The 17,728-nt window shown below is 50.1% G+C and overlaps 2 protein-coding genes across 2 annotated transcripts in view; one reads left to right on the plus strand and one right to left on the minus strand.

The window, feature by feature from the left end:
- The window catches only part of LOC308492451 (uncharacterized protein), a 34,447-nt gene extending 29,625 nt beyond the window's left edge, over positions 1 to 4,822 (minus strand). The window contains exons 1-2 of the mRNA XM_081037500.1: positions 4,708 to 4,822; positions 2,454 to 2,520 (exon numbers count right to left, since the gene is read on the minus strand). Coding sequence (XP_080893626.1) covers positions 2,454 to 2,459 — 6 coding nt within the window. The 5' untranslated portion in view covers positions 2,460 to 2,520; positions 4,708 to 4,822. The remainder of the gene's footprint in view (positions 1 to 2,453; positions 2,521 to 4,707) is intronic.
- Positions 4,609 to 12,461, plus strand: NEFH (neurofilament heavy chain). Its single transcript, XM_081037494.1, has 4 exons — positions 4,609 to 5,592; positions 7,520 to 7,719; positions 8,693 to 8,817; positions 10,405 to 12,461. The coding sequence occupies exons 1-4, from the start codon at positions 4,719 to 4,721 to the stop codon at positions 11,873 to 11,875; spliced, it is 2,670 nt and encodes an 889-aa protein (XP_080893620.1). The 5' UTR covers positions 4,609 to 4,718; the 3' UTR covers positions 11,876 to 12,461.
- Positions 12,462 to 17,728: the final 5,267 nt, after the last annotated feature.

The following is a 17,728-nucleotide window of genomic DNA, read 5'->3' on the forward strand; positions in this document are numbered from 1 at the left end:
CTCTAAGGAGGGGGAGGAGGATGAAGGAGGGTGAGAAGGGATAAGGAGAACAGAGGTATTAGGGGAAAGAAGGACGGATGTGATAGGGGAGAAGGAACAGAGAGGGGAAAGGGAAAGAAGTGGGGAAAGAAGAGGGCAAAGGAGGGAGATACGGAGAATATGGGGCACGATGAACACTAAAGGGGAGGAGAAACACGGAGAAAGAGAAATGCTCGGGACTTTATGTATGCATAAAAATAACTGCTGAACTCAAAAAGGAAATACTAGGAGTGGGGTGAGTTTGCAGGCAATGGAGTGGGTAGGGCTTGAGCCTCAGCACAGGAGCTGCACAGCTCCAGCTGGGAGGCTCCAAGCCTGAGGCGGCGCCACACTTTCAAGGCCTCCTTTCACAGTCAACCTGCAAGGCCTCCCTCAAGGGCTCTGCAGGCCGGGAACTGTCCAGGTGCCTGGTGCTGAAATGTCCAGGGTGATCTTCTGCCTCTCCAAGGGGGGCACAGTCCTTTGACAACTAGTTGTTAAGCCCCTACTGTCTGCCAGCCATTGTTCCAAGAGCTGGCAAAATTGGCAGTGAATAAAACAGACAAAAAAATCCCCCCTCTTATGAGAGGAGACAAGAGAAGATATAATTTCCCATGTTCGAAAAGGTCAAGTTCTATGGAGAAAAATCAATCAGGAGAAGAATGAGTTTAGCACATGCACCCCAAACAGTAGTCACATGCTGTTCCTCAGAGAGGTGACACAATGGTGCAGAATTCCCAGGCTGGGAAGTGAGCCCCCTTGTAAAGGATGAGCTGACCTTGGGTCACAGGTCACAGGGACTCTCATCTGGGCAACCTGTCAGAAGCCAAACCTCAACCTCAGCCAGCTGCCTGTTCCCTCTCTGGGCGTCTCTCATTCCTCTACACTAAAGGGACCTAGACTTCTATTGTGTCAGAGAGATGGGTTTCTACCGTGTGTGTCCAGCACCAGCGTAGGCCTGGATGACTTGAAACACTGGGTTCACCCTCTGCTCTGCCACCAGTTCAACTGAGGTAATTCACATCCTCATTCTGGCCTCAGTTCACTCATTTATAAAATAGGGACAATGATCCTTGCCAAATGAACCACGTGTGAGGTGGTACAAAGCAGAAAGTGGTGGCTGAATTCTCTCGGCTGTACACACGGAAGGGATTCTCCCTCACTAGGGTCTCCTTCTGCAGCGTTCTCAGTGCTCACCACAGGGTCTAATCCTGTAGCTGCTGAATGAAGTGAATGACAACAGTGTTTGGCTGGTTTTCCCAGAGAGCTGTACTGCTTCCCCCTTCACACTGCAGTCCTATTCCTGAAGGGCACTCACCCTGGGGCCCACAGCAGCCCAGGGGGACAGCAGGGATGAGGTCCAGTTCTTGAGTGGTCCTTCAGTGTGGGCCACCTCGGGAGACACTGGGGGGCAAGAGGTGCCTGTGGTCAATCTAGTTTGGGGAACCTGGCACACTAAACTCACCTTTGGGAGATTCCCCCACACTCATCACCGAGTCCAGGCTCCAAGAGCTGCTTCAGGAGCCCTGTTTCGCCACGAAACCCCCTCTTTTCCTCTCCTTTTTGGATGAACACATCATCATCCTGAAGAAGGTGCCTTGGAAAACGCTCGACTAGGATTTGGGAAGGACCTGAGAATCCTTGTCCCAGGGAGACAATTTTAGAGGTTTATGCAGTTCTGTAACCTAGTGTTTAATGTGTGCTTTTTACATAGCAGGTGCTCAGTAAACATGTGACAGATGAATGAACATGCTGTTCTACTCACTTTTTAATGGTAAGAATTGAGGGGAGGAAGCTAAAAGTGATTCAAGACCCAAAGACTCACAGCAGACTCATTTTTTGTCCCCTCTAGACCACAAGTGTGAGGGGAGAACTGATGGAATTTATTCATCCATCTATTCATTCCTTTATTCACCCAATGACAACACAGAGTGGTAAGTGTGATACAGTGGATTCGCACTGGAGACTGCGGAGGGGATAATTAACTAAATATGAAGGGTACAGGAGGCTAGGATGGCTTCCTGGAGGTGAGCCTGAAGGGCCCTTTGAGGGTCTGACCTCAGGGTTCCCACCTTCATGTCATTTTCCCAGCCACAGGAATCATGCTTAGGACTTCTTGCTTGGAATTCACAGGAAGCTGTGACCCCATGATTGTGGCCCCCTAGGCTTGACAGAATCCATCTTGGCCCTCTCCTCTTTTACCTGGCGCCTCCCAACATTCCCCTTGCTGACAGCTGCCTGTCAGCCTTCTCACACTCAGAGGATGGCTCTGCTTTATGCAGATGACTGAAAAGGTCCAAAGAAACAAGACTCTAATAGCAGAATTCCAAGCAAAACGACAAGTAAATGGGGAACCATGTGAAAGCAAGGGGGCCCTGCACAAGTCTCCTTTCCCACAAAGTGCCGTTCTCAGAAGCCCCAGACTGGACACTCACCTCCATCCTCCCAGCACCAACTGCAAACCAGCCTCTCTGCCCCCTGCAAGCTGGAGCATGCCTGGATCTTTAAATGGGAAGAAAAATGCTTCATCATGTTCTGCTTCTCTATGCAAAACCAGAAACCCCCTCCCCCCTCCTCCTTCTTCCCCTGCGCACTCTCCTTCCAGCAAAACGTGGTTAAAGGGACAGCACCGTCACTTCCCCTGCGCTGAGGGTCTGCTTAGATCTCGGGGTCTGGGGATGAGGTCGAGGGCAAACAGAAAAGAATTGGCACTGGTCTTTCCTAGGAGATCGTCTGTCCCCATCTTGGGGATCCCACAGAAGGAAAACCAGTGTAAACTGGAAACGTACATAGGAGGGGTTGAGACAACTGCCTAAGGGAGGCTCAGATCTGGGAAAGGAGTCTACACTGGTTCTCCTTCGAAGCATCCGGCCTCCCCAGGGGTCCTTTCAGCTCCCAGCGGATGAGCGGGACTGTCCAGGTTTGTGTGTGGGAGAACTTCACAGAGAACAGGGGACCAGACCCCTAGCAAAAAGTTGAGGGGCTGGGTCTCTGGCTCCCTGCATGAGCCTGCCAGATCATTTACCCACTCCCTCCTCAGTCCCCCATCTGTTTAGCCCTAAGGTCAAGCAAGGGGGAGGCGCACACCTCCTTTTCTTCTTCCTCAAGGAAAAAGCAGAGGTTAACCCCTTTCTCCCTGAAAAGGAGCAGGCCATGTCCCAGGGCTGAAGCGCCATCCGCTGTACCACTCCCACTCCCAAGGCATTTGAAATGAGCCAAAACCAAGAAAAAGACAAATAATACCAGCAGTTGCAGAGCCCCCTCAGGTTTCAAGGACCCCTTTTAATATATGATCCCCCAATAGGCCTTATGGGGGCGGAAAGGGATGCCTATCGTGGCACCCACTTATCTATTGTGGGGGTGTGGGGAGAGATGCCAAGTTGAAGTTGAGGAGATGGGGAGGAGAAAGGGAGAAAGATGGATTTCCGAGTTGTAGTAAAGCAGCTGCCATATCCACAGGCAGCACGTGGGCTCCCCTCCCCCAATTCAGCCAGAGGACCCCCACCCACCCACCCACAAAGCTCAAGCTGTTTGGGGAGCTAGGTAGGGGTCTCAAGTTGCAGTCTGTCTTAGGGCTAGGGCACCTCTTTGTATAGATGGGAAAACTGAGGTGGGTGCATGACTTGTCCAAGGTCACTGGCCAGCAAACTGTGGAAACGACCTCAGTGTGCAGACCCTGGCCTGAATGACTACTCCCCCCCCAACCCCACACACGTGCCAGCTCTCCCAACTTCATGCCCAATGCCTCACAGCATCCCCACTCTGGGTTTTCTGACCCTGTGTATGCACAGGAACCCCTGTTCCCTTCCCTAAGGGTCCCTCCTGCTGGGGCTGGCTGCAGGGTCTCCCACTTCCTATCCTGCGGAGACCACTGTGTCCCCCCATCTGCACTTCCCTCTCTCCATCCTCTGCAGTGTCTCCCATACCCCCAATTCAGGGTAGCCTTGCCGCCCTCCCCAATTCCAGGTCCCGTTCCACTATTCCGGAGCTGCAAGCAGAGTTTTTTGAGCCCTCTCCTGGTGGCCCCTCTAGCTATTAGGGGAACAGTGTACCTCCATGCAGAAGTCTTCCAACTCTAACCTCTGTAGCATCCACCATGCCTCCATTCAGGATTGCCTTGCTCCCTCCCCTATTCTCTGGCGGCTGCAGACACTCTGCGTCCCCTATCCTGAGCGCCTCTAATTATTAGGAAAATCTTGTGACCCCCATCTCATGCAGGGGTCCCCTCATCCTACTAACTAGTCTTTCATCGCTCCATCCCGAAAGCACCGTGCCCTTGTTCCCATCAGCTCTTCTCGTCTTCTCCCAATCCCAGGTCCCTTGTTTTACCGACTACAGTAGCAGGTTTTTACAAGCCGCACCCCGGGGTCCCCACCAGTCCACTCTGGGAGTCCCCTACCTCCTGACCTGACCTGGGGGGGGGGGCGCGCGGCTCTTCTGACGCCGCGCGGATTCCCGTTCACTCCTTGGCCCCTCCTGCCCCGCCCTTCTCACTGCGGCGGAGCAGACCGGCCCCGGGGCGCCGGGGAGGAGGCGGAGAGGGCGGGGCCCCCCTTGCCACCCCCCCCAACTGCCGAGGGGCTGGACCCGGTCGGGCTGCTATAAAAGGGCGAGTGTCCGAATGCTGCCGCAGTGCCGCCCGCCCCGTCCCGGCTCCGATCTGCTCTCCCCCTCCTCCGGCGGCCGCACCTGCTCCAGCCATGATGAGCTTCAGCGGCGCGGACGCGCTGCTGGGCGCCCCGTTCGCTTCGCTGCACGGAGGTGGCAGCCTGCACTACCCGCTGGCCCGCAAGGGCGGAGCGCGCTCGGCCGCCGGCTCGTCGAGCGGCTTCCACTCGTGGGCACGGACGTCCGTGAGCTCCGTGTCTGCCTCGCCGAGCCGCTTCCGCGGCGCAGTCGTCACTTCGAGCACCGACTCGCTAGACACGCTGAGCAACGGCCCGGAGGGCTGCGTGGTGGCGGCAGTGGCGGCGCGCAGCGAGAAGGAGCAGTTGCAGGTGCTGAATGACCGCTTCGCCGGCTACATCGACAAGGTGCGGCAGCTGGAGGCGCACAACCGCAACTTGGAGGGCGAGGCTGCGGCGCTGCGGCAGCAGCAGGCGGGCCGCGCCGCCATGGGAGAGCTGTACGAGCGCGAGGTACAGGAAATGCGCGGCGTCGTGCTGCGCCTGGGGGCGGCGCGCGGCCAGCTGCGTCTGGAGCAAGAGCACCTGCTGGAAGACATCGCACACGTGCGCCAGCGCCTGGACGACGAGGCCCGACAGCGCGAGGAGGCTGAGGCGGCGGCGCGCGCACTCGCGCGCTTCGCGCAGGAGGCCGAGGCGGCGCGCGTCGAGCTGCACAAGAAGGCGCAAGCCCTTCAGGAGGAGTGCGGCTACTTGCGGCGCCTCCACCAGGAGGAGGTGGGCGAGCTGCTCGGCCAGATCCAGGGCTGCGGCGCCGCGCAGGCGCAGGCACAAGCCGACGCGCGCGACGCTCTCAAATGCGATGTGACGTCGGCGCTGCGCGAAATCCGCGCGCAGCTTGAAGGCCACGCGGTGCAGAGCACGTTGCAATCCGAGGAGTGGTTCCGAGGTTCGCAAGCGCGCGGAGGTGGGGAGGAGGGGGTGACCCCTGTTGGTCCAGCAGCGAGGAGCGGGGTGGCGTGACGCCAGGGGACGCTGGTGGACTCTGCGTGGAGGTGGCTGGACTGGAGGGTGCGCTACTCAGCTTTCCTAGGCAAAGTGCATGCCCCTTAAATAACGGTTTTACTCTGGGACACCTCGGCCGTCCCCTCCTCCCTCCCACACACATACACTCTGGCTTCTCCTTTGGCTGTGCTCCTCCAGGGTCTTTATGTCTGTCCTTTTACTCTTGAGTCCCCTCTGCTTTCCCCCACCAAGGTGAGGTTACCCCACTCCTAGGCCCCTTTCCATCAGGTTCCCTCTGCAGCTTCAAAGAAATTCTGGCTTGTGGTCACAGGCGCTGGGGACTCTGTCCTTCAAAGTAACCTGCCTTCCCTGCCCAATGCTGCCCATCCCCCTTTCCTGTACACTGCAGGGGACTCCATTCTTCTGACAGGTACCAGGCTCCTCCCTACTACATGCAGAGAGAGGTGGGGCATTCTCACATCATTTTTCCAGGGGTGGGGGAGATGGGGTGTGTGTGTGAGGGGACCATCACCACAACCAGTTGGCACCTGAGACTGAGGTGGCAAGTGAGCCCCTTAATGTCCCCTCTCCTCTCAAGAAACTGGGAGCTTCCCAAGTCCACCTCCCTCCCCCAACTACATGCTGCCCTGAGTCAGCTAGATTGCTGCTGCAGCAGCTCTGAAGCTGTTTCCAGCAGCTGCAGGGTGACCTTGACCAACACTTGCCCTCTCTGGTTTTCATTTTTATTTGGGTTGAAAGATGGAGGTGGACCAGCTGAACTTCTTACTTTGGAGAGCTCCATATCCCCCCCCCGAAATTGTAAAACTTTGTGCTTGTTCTTGGGGGAGGGTGCAGACGTTTCAGTGATTTTCAAATGTGTCTGTGATCCAGAGGATAACAATCCTCACCCACCAGATGGTTTCTAAATTTTTGCCAGTACTAGCAGGGAAAGCCATGAAAGCTGGGATTTGGATGCATGGCTTTTCCCGTTCCTTTTCCACTCCTCTGCAGCGGCAGAACTGTCTCCTCCCCCATCTCTGCAGCAAGGCTCCTCCCAGAGCAAATCCCTCTGTTCTCTTGGGCTTTGCCCTTCACACAGGCAGACCATCCCAGGACTTCTGGTCCACCCAGCTGGCTTCCCTTTTTCCTCCTCCACTCCTGACTCAGGCCCTGGGTGTCATGATCTCAGTATTCAGGATGTTCACTTTCAGGAGATGTACACTAGGCTCTAGATCTCTACTGGCCCCAGAAGGTCTGGGAACCAGCAGCCCTTTGCTTGCATGGGCCAAGTGTGCTGCCACTGGCTCAGTGGCTCCAGTGCTAAAGAATGAGAAGGGACAGAGGAGCTGATATGCAGGCCCCAGGCTCTGCAGTGACTTCGGTCTCTGCACAGCAGAAACTGGCAAGAAAGGGGCTGCGTGGGAGCTCACAGCATCCTCATGCTTTCAAAGGTCAAAGACTCATGAACTTGTTCAGCCGCAAGTTCTTAGTTAAACTGAACCAGAAGTTTAGAGTTAAGCCAGGTTTCATATCTGAACTCTCAGCTCTTGCTGGGGAACTAAGCCAGGCATTAGGCCCAGAAATGGGTTCTTCCTCTGCACTGAAGGGATTCTGGATCCTGCCTGAGTCGGGGGAGACAGAGTCTGATCTTGGGAGCCAGCTAGACACTAGATTTGAATTCCAGCTTTGCCATTCACTAGTTGGGTGACCTTGGGCAGTAGTCTTTTGCCTACCACACAGGACAAGGTGAGTTAAGCATCCAGGATGACACCCGGCACCCAGTAGGTCCTCAACCCATGTGTGTTACCTTCTGGATCTGGGTCTTGGAACCAGGTGTGTCTAACCTCGTTCCCTGTTCCTTTCTCCCCCAGTGAGGCTGGACCGACTTTCAGAGGCAGCCAAGGTGAACACAGACGCCATGCGCTCAGCACAGGAGGAGATAAATGAGTACCGGCGCCAGCTTCAGTCCAGGACCACAGAGCTGGAGGCACTCAAAGGCACCAAGGACTCGTTGGAGAGGCAGCGCTCTGAGCTGGAGGAACGTCATCAGGCTGACATTGCATCCTACCAGGTGGGCAGGGGTGGGGCAGAGCGCTGGACAAATCACTGCCCTTCTCTGAACAGGGCTGTGGAGGTCAAGACTATAGGCCTTTGAGTCAGACATACCAGGGGTACCAATATGCCTGTCTAGCTGTGTGACCCCAGGAAATTTACATGCCTCTCTGAATCTGAATTCCTTCAAAGAAAAAGAAAAGAAAAAAAAAGCCTGCTTTGCAGAGCTGTGAAGGTTAAAGAAATAGACAAACTTTTTAAGAGATGAGTGTAAATGTTCCCAGCAGGGTTTGGTCACAGTGGGCATTCAGTAAACAATAACCAGTGTCTGTGAGTGTGGGTAGCCTGGGAAAGGCCTCGACAGATTCCCCATTAAAGACAAATGGCAAAAGAAAACATCACTTTTAAAGAACCTATGCAAATAGTATGTGGTGGTAGTAGAAAAATTAGCATTGTAGAAAGCAAACGGGAGGCAATAAAAATCAGCCATAATAGTTCACTTTAAGCAGTGGTTAAATGGGCCTGAGAACAGGGAAGAAGCTTCAAATCATATTTACGTTCTGTGCTTCTGTGTATTGTTTCAGTTGTCAATAACTGATGCTTCTGGAACCCTTACTATGTGGCAGGCACTTTGGAGAATTGGAGAACCAATAGGGAGCCAAAGCAGACAAAGCTCTGTTCCCACTGAGCATTTTCTAAGCTTAAGAGATCTGTATAAATTCACCTATCATCCCACTGACCAGTGATAAGTATTGTTGGTGTCTAGTGTTTTTCATTCCAGACCATTCTCCAGGCTGAGGTTATATACATAGCTGGATTTTTGCTCCAGGTGGTTTCCATGTCCATGAATGAGGTCCCACAGCTCTGACAGGGTGTGTGTTAGCCCCAGCAGCGTGGGTAGACAGGACGCTTTGGGTTTGCACAGCCTGCCCCAGCTGCTGAGGGCCAGCCTTTGGCTGGTGATTGACGGGTATGTGACCCCTCCTCCCCAGGAAGCCATCCAGCAGCTGGACGCCGAGCTGCGGAACACCAAGTGGGAGATGGCAGCCCAGCTCCGAGAATACCAAGACTTGCTCAATGTCAAGATGGCTCTGGATATTGAGATTGCCGCTTACAGGTGAGGTGGGCCAGGGCTCCTTCAGAGTGGCGGGGAGCCCTTGTATTCTTATGAGGAGCTAAGCCTTGAGTTTCAAGCCCCCAGCGAGGCAGCCTGCCTGTCTTTTTTTTTTTTAATTGTGGTAAAATGTATATAATGAAAAATAAACCATTTTAAACATTTTTAAATATATAGTTCAGTGGCATGAAGTTCATTTACATTATTGTACAACCATCACCACCATCTGTCTCCAGAATATTTTCATCATCTCAGACTGAAACTCTGCTCATTAAACAATAACGCCCTATTCCCCTTTCCTCCCTCTTCCAGCCCAGGCAGCCACCATTCTACTTTCTTTGAGACAAAAATCTTGAGAGTGGCTTATTTTCATTCTGACAAGGACTTAGTCGGTTGAAAGCTCCTTACCCCCTTCCCCAAATCCAGCTAACTAAAGGCCGGCTTTGGAGGGAAAGGAGGTACTTGAGTTGTCAGGGGTCTTTACAACTCTCTCTCTTAATATTTCTTACATCTCTGAGCAGTTGTTTTCTGGAGAAATAAAAGGTGAGGGAGTGATTATAGTCCTGACATCATGGGGTTGTTGGGAGAAGCTAATCCTGTTCATGAGCTGGTCCAGGTAATGCAGATGCCACTGGGTTGCCACAGAGAAATTCCTCAGTGACTGGTAACCATGAGACCTCCCGGCTTAGCAGTTTCCTGCCAAGGAGCAGAGCTGATCCCCGTGAGGACCTGTCCCAGTTGATGTCTGTGACCCTTCACTTCCCATATCTTGACTCTAGTCTGTAGTCCTGCTACTCAATACTTGGTTCATGAGCACTTGTTAGAGAGATGTACTCTCAGTGTCCCCACTCCCAGACCTACTGAATCAGAATCTACAGTCGTGAGATCCCTGAGTGATTTGTATGTCATCCAATTTGCAAAGCACACTGACTCTGAGGCAGGCATTTCCAGGCCCTTTTTAGTCATCATCATATTGAAACAACCCTCTGAGGTGTAGGGACTCTTATGACCCTTTTTTTTTACCAAAGAGGAAACTGAGGCTTAAAGAGTTTGGGTGGCTTGGCCAAAGTTACACATCTAGTGAGGTAGCAAAGAGTAGAAACTATTGCATGACCCAATTCCTAAAACCCAAAGGATGAAGAATGCAAGGGGACGGGAGACCCTTGAAATTCAAATAAGAACATTGTTAGACCTCTTAAACTCAAATTGATAAGTGTGAAGTTGTCTGCTCAGGCTCTTAACTTTCTCTTGAACAATAGTTTACTTGAGGGACAATAAATGTAACTTTTGTTAATGTAGGCACTTTCTCTTGAGGGCCTCTTTTTAAGAAAAAACAAGGTGTGTTATCGCTTAAGTTGTAGCCTTAACTGCATTAAACAGCAATACCATTGGAGTGCGGATTCTAGGTGGTTCCTGGGATGATTTGCTAAGTGGCTTTCTCCATTCTCAACGTGCCCATCATTCACATTCCTTCCTCTGCCAAAGTCGGTATCATTGGACACAGTGGATCTTCAGAGGAAACCAGGAGGATCCCAAACTCATCACTGTGCTCTGGGTTCATAGTAATGTGTTCCATTATCCATTCTGCAGGAAACTCCTGGAGGGTGAAGAGTGTCGGATTGGCTTTGGCCCGAGTCCCTTCTCCCTTCCGGAAGGACTCCCCAAAATCCCTTCCACGTCCACTCACATAAAGGTCAAAAGCGAAGAAAAGATCATGGTGGTAGAAAAGTCAGAGAAGGAAACTGTGATTGTGGAGGAACAGACAGAGGAGATCCAAGTGACTGAAGAAGTGACTGAAGAAGAGGAGAAAGAGGCCAAAGAGGAAGAGGAGGACAAAGAGGAGGAAGCAGAAGAGGGAGAAGCAGCAGAAGAGGCTGCATCCCCAGAGAAAGATGTCCCCAAGTCACCAGAGAAGGAAGCAGGAAAGTCCCCAGTGGAGGTCAAGTCCCCTGGGAAAGAAGCAGCAAAATCGCCAGCTGAGGTGAAGTCCCCTGAGAAGGCCAAGTCCCCCGTGGAGGTCAAGTCCCCCGTGGAGGTCAAGTCCCCAGAGAAGGTCAAGTCCCCCGTGGAGGTCAAGTCCCCTGAGAAGGCCAAGTCCCCCGTGGAGGTCAAGTCCCCCGTGGAGGTCAAGTCCCCAGAGAAGGTCAAGTCCCCCATGGAGGTCAAGTCCCCTGAGAAGGCCAAGTCCCCTGTGGAGGTCAAGTCCCCCGTGGAGGTCAAGTCCCCTGAGAAGGCCAAAACTCCTGATGTGAAGTCCCCAGAAGCCAAGACCTCAGTGAAGGAGGAAGTAAGGTCCCCTGCAGACATCAAATCCCCTGAAAAGGCCAAAAGCCCCATCAAGGAAGAGGCCAAGTCCCCAGAGAAGAGCAAATCTCCCATAAAGGAGGAGGCCAAGGCTCCTGAGAAGGAGGTCTCAAAGAAGGAAGAGGCCAAGTCCCCCATGAAGGAAGAAGAGAAACCCCAGGAGGTGAAAGTCCAAGAGCCCCCAAAGAAGGGAGAGGAAGAAAAAGCTCCAGCTGCACCAAAAACCGAGGAGAAGGACAGCAAGAAAGATGAGGTGCCTAAGAAGGAGGCTCCAAAGCCCGCGGTCCAGGAGAAGAAGGAACCTGCTGTAGAGAAGCCCAAGGAATCCAAAGTTGAAGCCAAGAAAGAAGAACCTGAAGATAAGAAAAAAGCAGTGACTCCAGAGAAGGCTCCTGCCAAGGTGAAGGAAGAGGCCAAAGCCCCAGAGAAGACTGAGGTGGACAAAAAGGAACCAGGTGACGCCAAAGCCAAAGAATCCAGCAAGACAGCAGAGAAGGCACCAGAGAAGCCAAAGAAGGAAGAGACGCCAGCAGCATCCGAGAAAAAAGAGGCCAAGGAGGAGAAGGCCATTGAGGCCAAGAAGCCTGAGGAGAAACCCAAACCAGAGGCCCAGGCCAAGGAAGAGCCCAGCAAGGAGGCCCCCACACCTGGCAAAGCCAAGACAGAAAAGGCTGAGAAGTCCTCTAGCACGGACCAGAAAGACAGCAGGCCTCCAGAGAAGGCCACAGAAGACAAGACCACCAAGGGGGAGAAGTAAGGTAGGAGGAAAGAAACGTCAGAACAGCCAAAGAAACTCAGGAGGGTCTGGGAGCTCAAGGGTCAGCATCACAAATTTTCATTTTTTTTCTCCCTTTTCTTTATGTAAGAAGAAAACTCTGCTTAGATGAGGGGGCCCTCCTTCACCAAACAGGAATTTCTGTTAGCAATGTTAGCAACAGAGGGCCGTCCCACGCCCCAAACCCTCCCCAGGCGATGGACCATTATGTTATGATAGCTTATGTAGCGGAATGTGATCTATGCCGAATGCCACACGTAAACACTTGACTGTAAAAACTGCCCCCTCCTTCCAAATAAGTGCATTTATTTCCTGTATGTGCAACTGACAGACGACCGCAATAATGAACGAGCAGTTAGAAACACATTATGCTTGAGATGTCTTAACCTATTCCCGAATGCCTTCTGTTTTCCGAAGGAGTGGTCAGGTCCTTGCCCAGAGCTCTCTATTCTGGAAGAGCTGGAGTGGGTGGGGACGGGCAGTGGCCACTGAATCATGCCAGGGCGCACTTTTCCACTGGAGTCCACTTTCAATTGCTTCTGTGCAATAAAACCAAGTGCTTATGAAATGAAAATGCTGCTGCTATTTCTTCTCTTCCCCCAGGCAGGCGGGGGGACAGGGTTAGGGGAGGTCTAGATGGCCCACTCAAGACTGAGCATCGAGTCGCTTGCAGGTCTGGGACCAGGTACATGGCCTCTTTTGTACTATTTCCTGAGCACAAGCCAGGCAGTGTGATAGATGCTTTATTTTTATGATCTTGTAGACAGGTGGCCTGGTGCATGGTTTCTTAGCGTGGTTCGTAGCTCTCTTACATCCGCATCGGCTGGGAGCCTTATAAAAATGCAGATTCCTTTTTCCACCCTAGGCCATCGAATCGGAATCTGAGAGGCAGGCCTGGGAAAGGCCAAGTCCCACTTGATTCTAATGCATACTGATGTTTGGGAACAGGTGAGGTTCTAAAGACACTGAACAGTCTAGAGAGTGGCATATGTCCTCTTTTGTAAGGAGGAATGAGCCTTCTGGATGAGTGGCCATATGTAGCTGACTCACCTCTAGTGAAGATGACATCACCATATTGGGAACATGTCAATAGTCACTTAACTGCACTCCCGACATGCTCCTCCAGACACAATTTTGAAAGCTGTGTTCTTGTGGATTTATGTGGCATCTTAACTGTAAAATTCTTGTGTGGCTTCCAACTTTAGGACTGTCATGAATCCTTGTTCTGCTTTCTTAGCACCTCTCCTCCTGGGACTTGCTTCTTTTCCTGCCCCAACCAGATGGTTCTCAGAGCCACATTTTCTAATTACCACTGGTCACTAGTGGGTGGTTCAAGGATGGCCCCAGCTGAACCAATGAGAGCCCTTTCCTGTCATTTTAAACTTGAGACCAGTGAGTGGCTGGTACTCTTCTTGTAGAATGTGGGAGGATGTGGGAATTAGTAGTTGTGGGCTGCCATTTTTCCAGCCTTGTGGGAAAGCTAGTCTGTGAGAGAGGGAGAGATACTGTGTTTCCCCAAAAATAAGACGTAGCTGGTCTTATTTTGATATATCAGACTGGGTCTTATATTAATTTTTGCTCCAAAAGATGCATTACAGCTGATGGTCTAGCTACATCTTATTTTCAGGGAAACACGGTAGATGGACAGAGACAAGATACCTAGAGAGAGTCAGGGTAGATTTCAAGTCGCTGATTTTGGTGTTCCTTTCCATGGCTTTATGGCCTTTTTTTGAGCCAATAAAGTCCCCTTTGCCAAATCTCATTTGGCATATCTTTGTCATTTTCAACCAGAAGAGTTCGGAGTAATATAGTGACTGAAGGGGTGGTTCCTATGCTAGAAACCAAATGGTGATTCTCAGAGAATGAGCAAGTGCCTCTTCAAAGTTCTGCCCAAGGTCAGGTCTTCAGCTTAGGGTCCACATCTCATCCCTAGCAACCATCTTCACCTGTCACAGGACTGAGTTTTTTAAAAGTTTATTGGGGTGACAATTGTTAGTACTAAGTTACATAGATTTCAGGTGTACAATTCTGTAATACATCATCTATATATCACATTGTGTGTTCACCACCCAGAGTCAGTTCTCTTTCCATCACCATGTTTTTATTTTTTTTAAAGAGTGCTAAGACAGTGTAGTGTGGTCACATTTAAACAGGGGGTCTTTAGGGGTGGCCGGTTAGCTCAGTTGGTTAGAGCATGGTGCTGCTAACACTAAAGTTTCTGGTTCAATCCCCACATGGGCCACTTTGAGCTGCACCCTCCTTTAAAACATAATAATAAAAAATAAGGGGGGTCTTTAGATGCCATTTTAGAAATGGCTCTGATTGGCTCTTCAAGTTATCAAACACATCCAAGGACTCTACGGAAACCTAAGCTTTAATTTTCTAAGCAGCTCTGTCCTAGGGAAACCAGACAGAGCCCCCCCCACACACACACACAGGCCCTGGCACGTAGCTACAGTGATATCAAAATATCAAGCTTGGGATCTGGGACCTAGGAAATCCCCATGTGTCTTGTCTGAAAATAAATCACTGTTGGTTGAGTCCCCCAAATTGCATATAAAGATAACTACTACTATTTTTAACCATGTTTTTACATAAATTCTCTCCAATTCACATGGGAATTTTACAAATAGCTATTCTGATGTCTATTTTAATGGCAAGAAAACAGGTAAGGTGAGTTGCTCAGAGTCATAGCTAGTCAGTGGTAGAGCCAGGATTTAAACCTAGAACTTAACTCCAGAATCCATACGTTTTCTGTTAATACTAAGCCACAGAATCCTGAGCAAATTGTTTTGGTGTTCCATTGGTTTAGTTTTGGTCATCAAAGGACTGCTATGTAGGGTGACAATTGTCCCAATTTGTCTGGGATGGAGGACACTGGGTTTTCAGTGCTAAAACTAGGGAAGTCCCGGGCAAATGAGAATGAATTGCTCCTCACCCCTAGTGTTTGGGCAGCCACTTCACATTTCAGGATATTGCAGATGACATAACCTATCGGCTTAAACACTATTATGAATTGCATTGTATTTCTCCCTTACCCCAAATTTATATGTTGATGCCCTAACCCCACAATGTGACTATATTTGGAGATAGTCTTTAGGGCGGTAATTAAGGTTAAATGCAGTCATGAGGGTAGAGCCCTAATCCAATAGGACTGGTACCCTTACAAGAAGAGGAAGAGACACCAGAGATCTCTCTCTCTCTCTGCAACTACAGAGAAGACACCAGGTGAAGACACAGTGAGAAGGCAGCCATCTACAAGCCAAAAAGAGAGCTCTCACGAGAAACCAACCCTGGTGGCACCTTGGGCGGACTTGTGGCTTCCAGAATTGTGAGAAAATTAATTACTGTTGCTTAAGCCAGCCAGTCTGTGGTATTTTATGGAAGCTCTAGCACAGTAATTGTCATGCAGGGTGTCATGCGTGGTCTCTGGTCCCACTCCCCACATAAGAACACAGGATATGGTGAGGCCAAAAAGGAACACCCACGGAGCCATAGATAGGGGAGTCATACCACTATATTCTCGCTGGCGGCTGGGTTGGAGACACAGGTAGCAGGATCCACATGATCTGCAACCTGCTGTCCACTTCTCTGCCAACCAACCAACCCCACTTGCTAGCTGCAATCCGCCCTGCTAAATGCAATCTGCCATGCTAACTGCAATCCGCGCTTGCTAGCTCAGCCACCATCTTCTTGCTAGCCCCCATTTGCTGCTAGCGTAGCCATGGCAGTTATATTAGTGGCCAATGGCTCACTGATTACAGCTGATGGCCAACTAGCCACAGCTGATGGCCATCCAATCACAGTTGATGGCCATTTACTACCTGAGCCAGCACCTTTCCACGTGAGGCTGAGAGCCTGGAAACTGCACTCCCCACACTAATACAAACACATAAAGGAGATAAGTGGCTAACCTACCTGAAACAATCAAAGATGGCGCAAGTTTAGGCCCAGCTTGATTCACAGGCTGAAATGAAGTCGCTGGGACTTGATCAAGTCTTGTCCCTCAGCTGTTTTCCTTAGTTTTGGCTTCTGTGATAGGCAGCCTCTGAAATGGTTCCCAATGTTCCCCAACTCCTGGTATTCATGATTTTTAAATCTTCTTTCCTTGAATGTGACGCTGATGTAGTGACCTACTTCTAGTGACTAGAATATGGCAAAGTGATGGGATATAATTTCTGAGAATAAGTTACAAAAAGATTCTGGATTCTGTTTTGCTTGTTCTCACTTACTCTTTCACTTGCACTGATGGAAGCCAGCTCTAAGGAGAGGCCCACGTGGCAAGGAAATGAAGGAGGCCTCTGGCCAACAGCCAGTAAGGAATGGTGGTCCTCAGTTCAACAAAGAACAACCTGCCAAGCATGGATGCAGATCCTCCCCAGCTGAGCCTTCAGATGAGACTGCAGCCCCAGACAACATCCAAATTGCAGCCTTGTGAGACCTTAGGAAGAAGCACCAAACTAAGCTGTGCCTCGATAATAGATGTATTATTTTTTTTTAACTTTTTAATTTATTTTAAGTGTATTTCTCCAGGACCTATCAGCTCCAAGTCAAGTAGTTATTTCAATCTAGTTGTGGAGGGTGCAGCTCACAGTGGCCCATGTGGGGATCGAACCAGCAACTGTGTTGTTAAGAGCACCACACTGTAACCAACTGAGCTATAACGGGCAGCCCCGATGTTTGTTGTTTTAAGCTGCTAAATTTTGGGGTAATTTGTTACACAGAAATAGATAACTAATACAGCTTCTCTCAGGAAGGCCTACATGGTGTTCCTAAGTAGCTATGGGCTTGCCCTCTTCCAGGTACAAATCAGCAAGAGATTCTGTCCTCACCAGTGCAAACAAAGTCTGAGGATTAAATTTTATTAGATGACTAGATCATGTGCCAATCCTGAAATTAATGGAACATCATAATTGGACCTGCTAGGTCACATGCCAAACTTTAGATCCAGGGGTGGAATCAGCCCATCTGAATTACATAAACTGGATCTCACATAACCCAGGGATATAGAGGATTCTAAAATCTTACAAAGGAAGAAAAAACAAAAAACAGGATGATCAAGAACCAGAATGGTCCCAAAGTTCTCAGCAGCAATGATGGAAACTGCCTAGAAGTCTATACTAATAAAATAAATGTGAAAGGAGAAAAAGGACAATTGAAAGCATACAAAGTCTCAAAATTCCCATAAATTCTTTGTCTGAAAGTTACTAGAGGACACGCTCCAACAGAAGAACAGCATAAACCAAGAAATAGAAAAATGTAGGAGTACAGAAAATAGGGACTACAACAAAGAAGAGATGAGAAGAGAATCTCCAGTGAGATGACAAAGAGGAGCTTGTGGTGCATCCTCCATCCAGATCAGAGTGGGTCTGGGAGGGGCGGGGGAGTTCCCAAAATTCAACTGATAAACTATGTGATATGATCTACCGTGGGTAAAATTGAACTGAAAGGCTTGTACTGAACTATTGGAGTGGGAGGAGAGTTAGTCAATTTCAAAGAAAACACAACAAATAATAAAAGGGAAATAATGATGAACTCCAGGACAAACAGTATTATGTATAAGAAGTGTAAGTATGATATGCGATTTAACAAGTAACCACATTTATGTAATAATAACAAAAGCAATCAATGTGTATTATACTCAAAAGTAAGATAAATATATATATATCTATGGGAAAGACGGGGAAAGGGGCCGGGGAGTATATAATTGGTCAAAAACATTCACCTCTGATAGAAGTCTGGAAAAAATGCTTAAAATTGATAAATCAAAGGAGAGACTGACCAACTCTCTCAGCCTAGAGGAGACTCAGGAGACGTGATGACAGTACACTGTGG

This window comes from Rhinolophus hipposideros (assembly GCF_964194185.1).
Source record: "Rhinolophus hipposideros genome assembly, chromosome: 24".
In the NCBI taxonomy this organism is placed as follows: Eukaryota; Metazoa; Chordata; class Mammalia; order Chiroptera; family Rhinolophidae; genus Rhinolophus; species Rhinolophus hipposideros.

What these genes read in the sequence shown, in the direction of transcription:
- NEFH (XM_081037494.1), top strand. Translation starts at nt 4,719, where the DNA reads ATGATGAGCTTCAGCGGCGCGGACGCGCTGCTGGGCGCCCCGTTCGCT. An exon ending in ATCCGAGGAGTGGTTCCGAG is followed by an intron (nt 5,593 to 7,519) that starts GTTCGCAAGCGC and finishes TTTCTCCCCCAG; the next exon opens with TGAGGCTGGACCGACTTTCA. An exon ending in ATTGAGATTGCCGCTTACAG is followed by an intron (nt 8,818 to 10,404) that starts GTGAGGTGGGCC and finishes TCCATTCTGCAG; the next exon opens with GAAACTCCTGGAGGGTGAAG.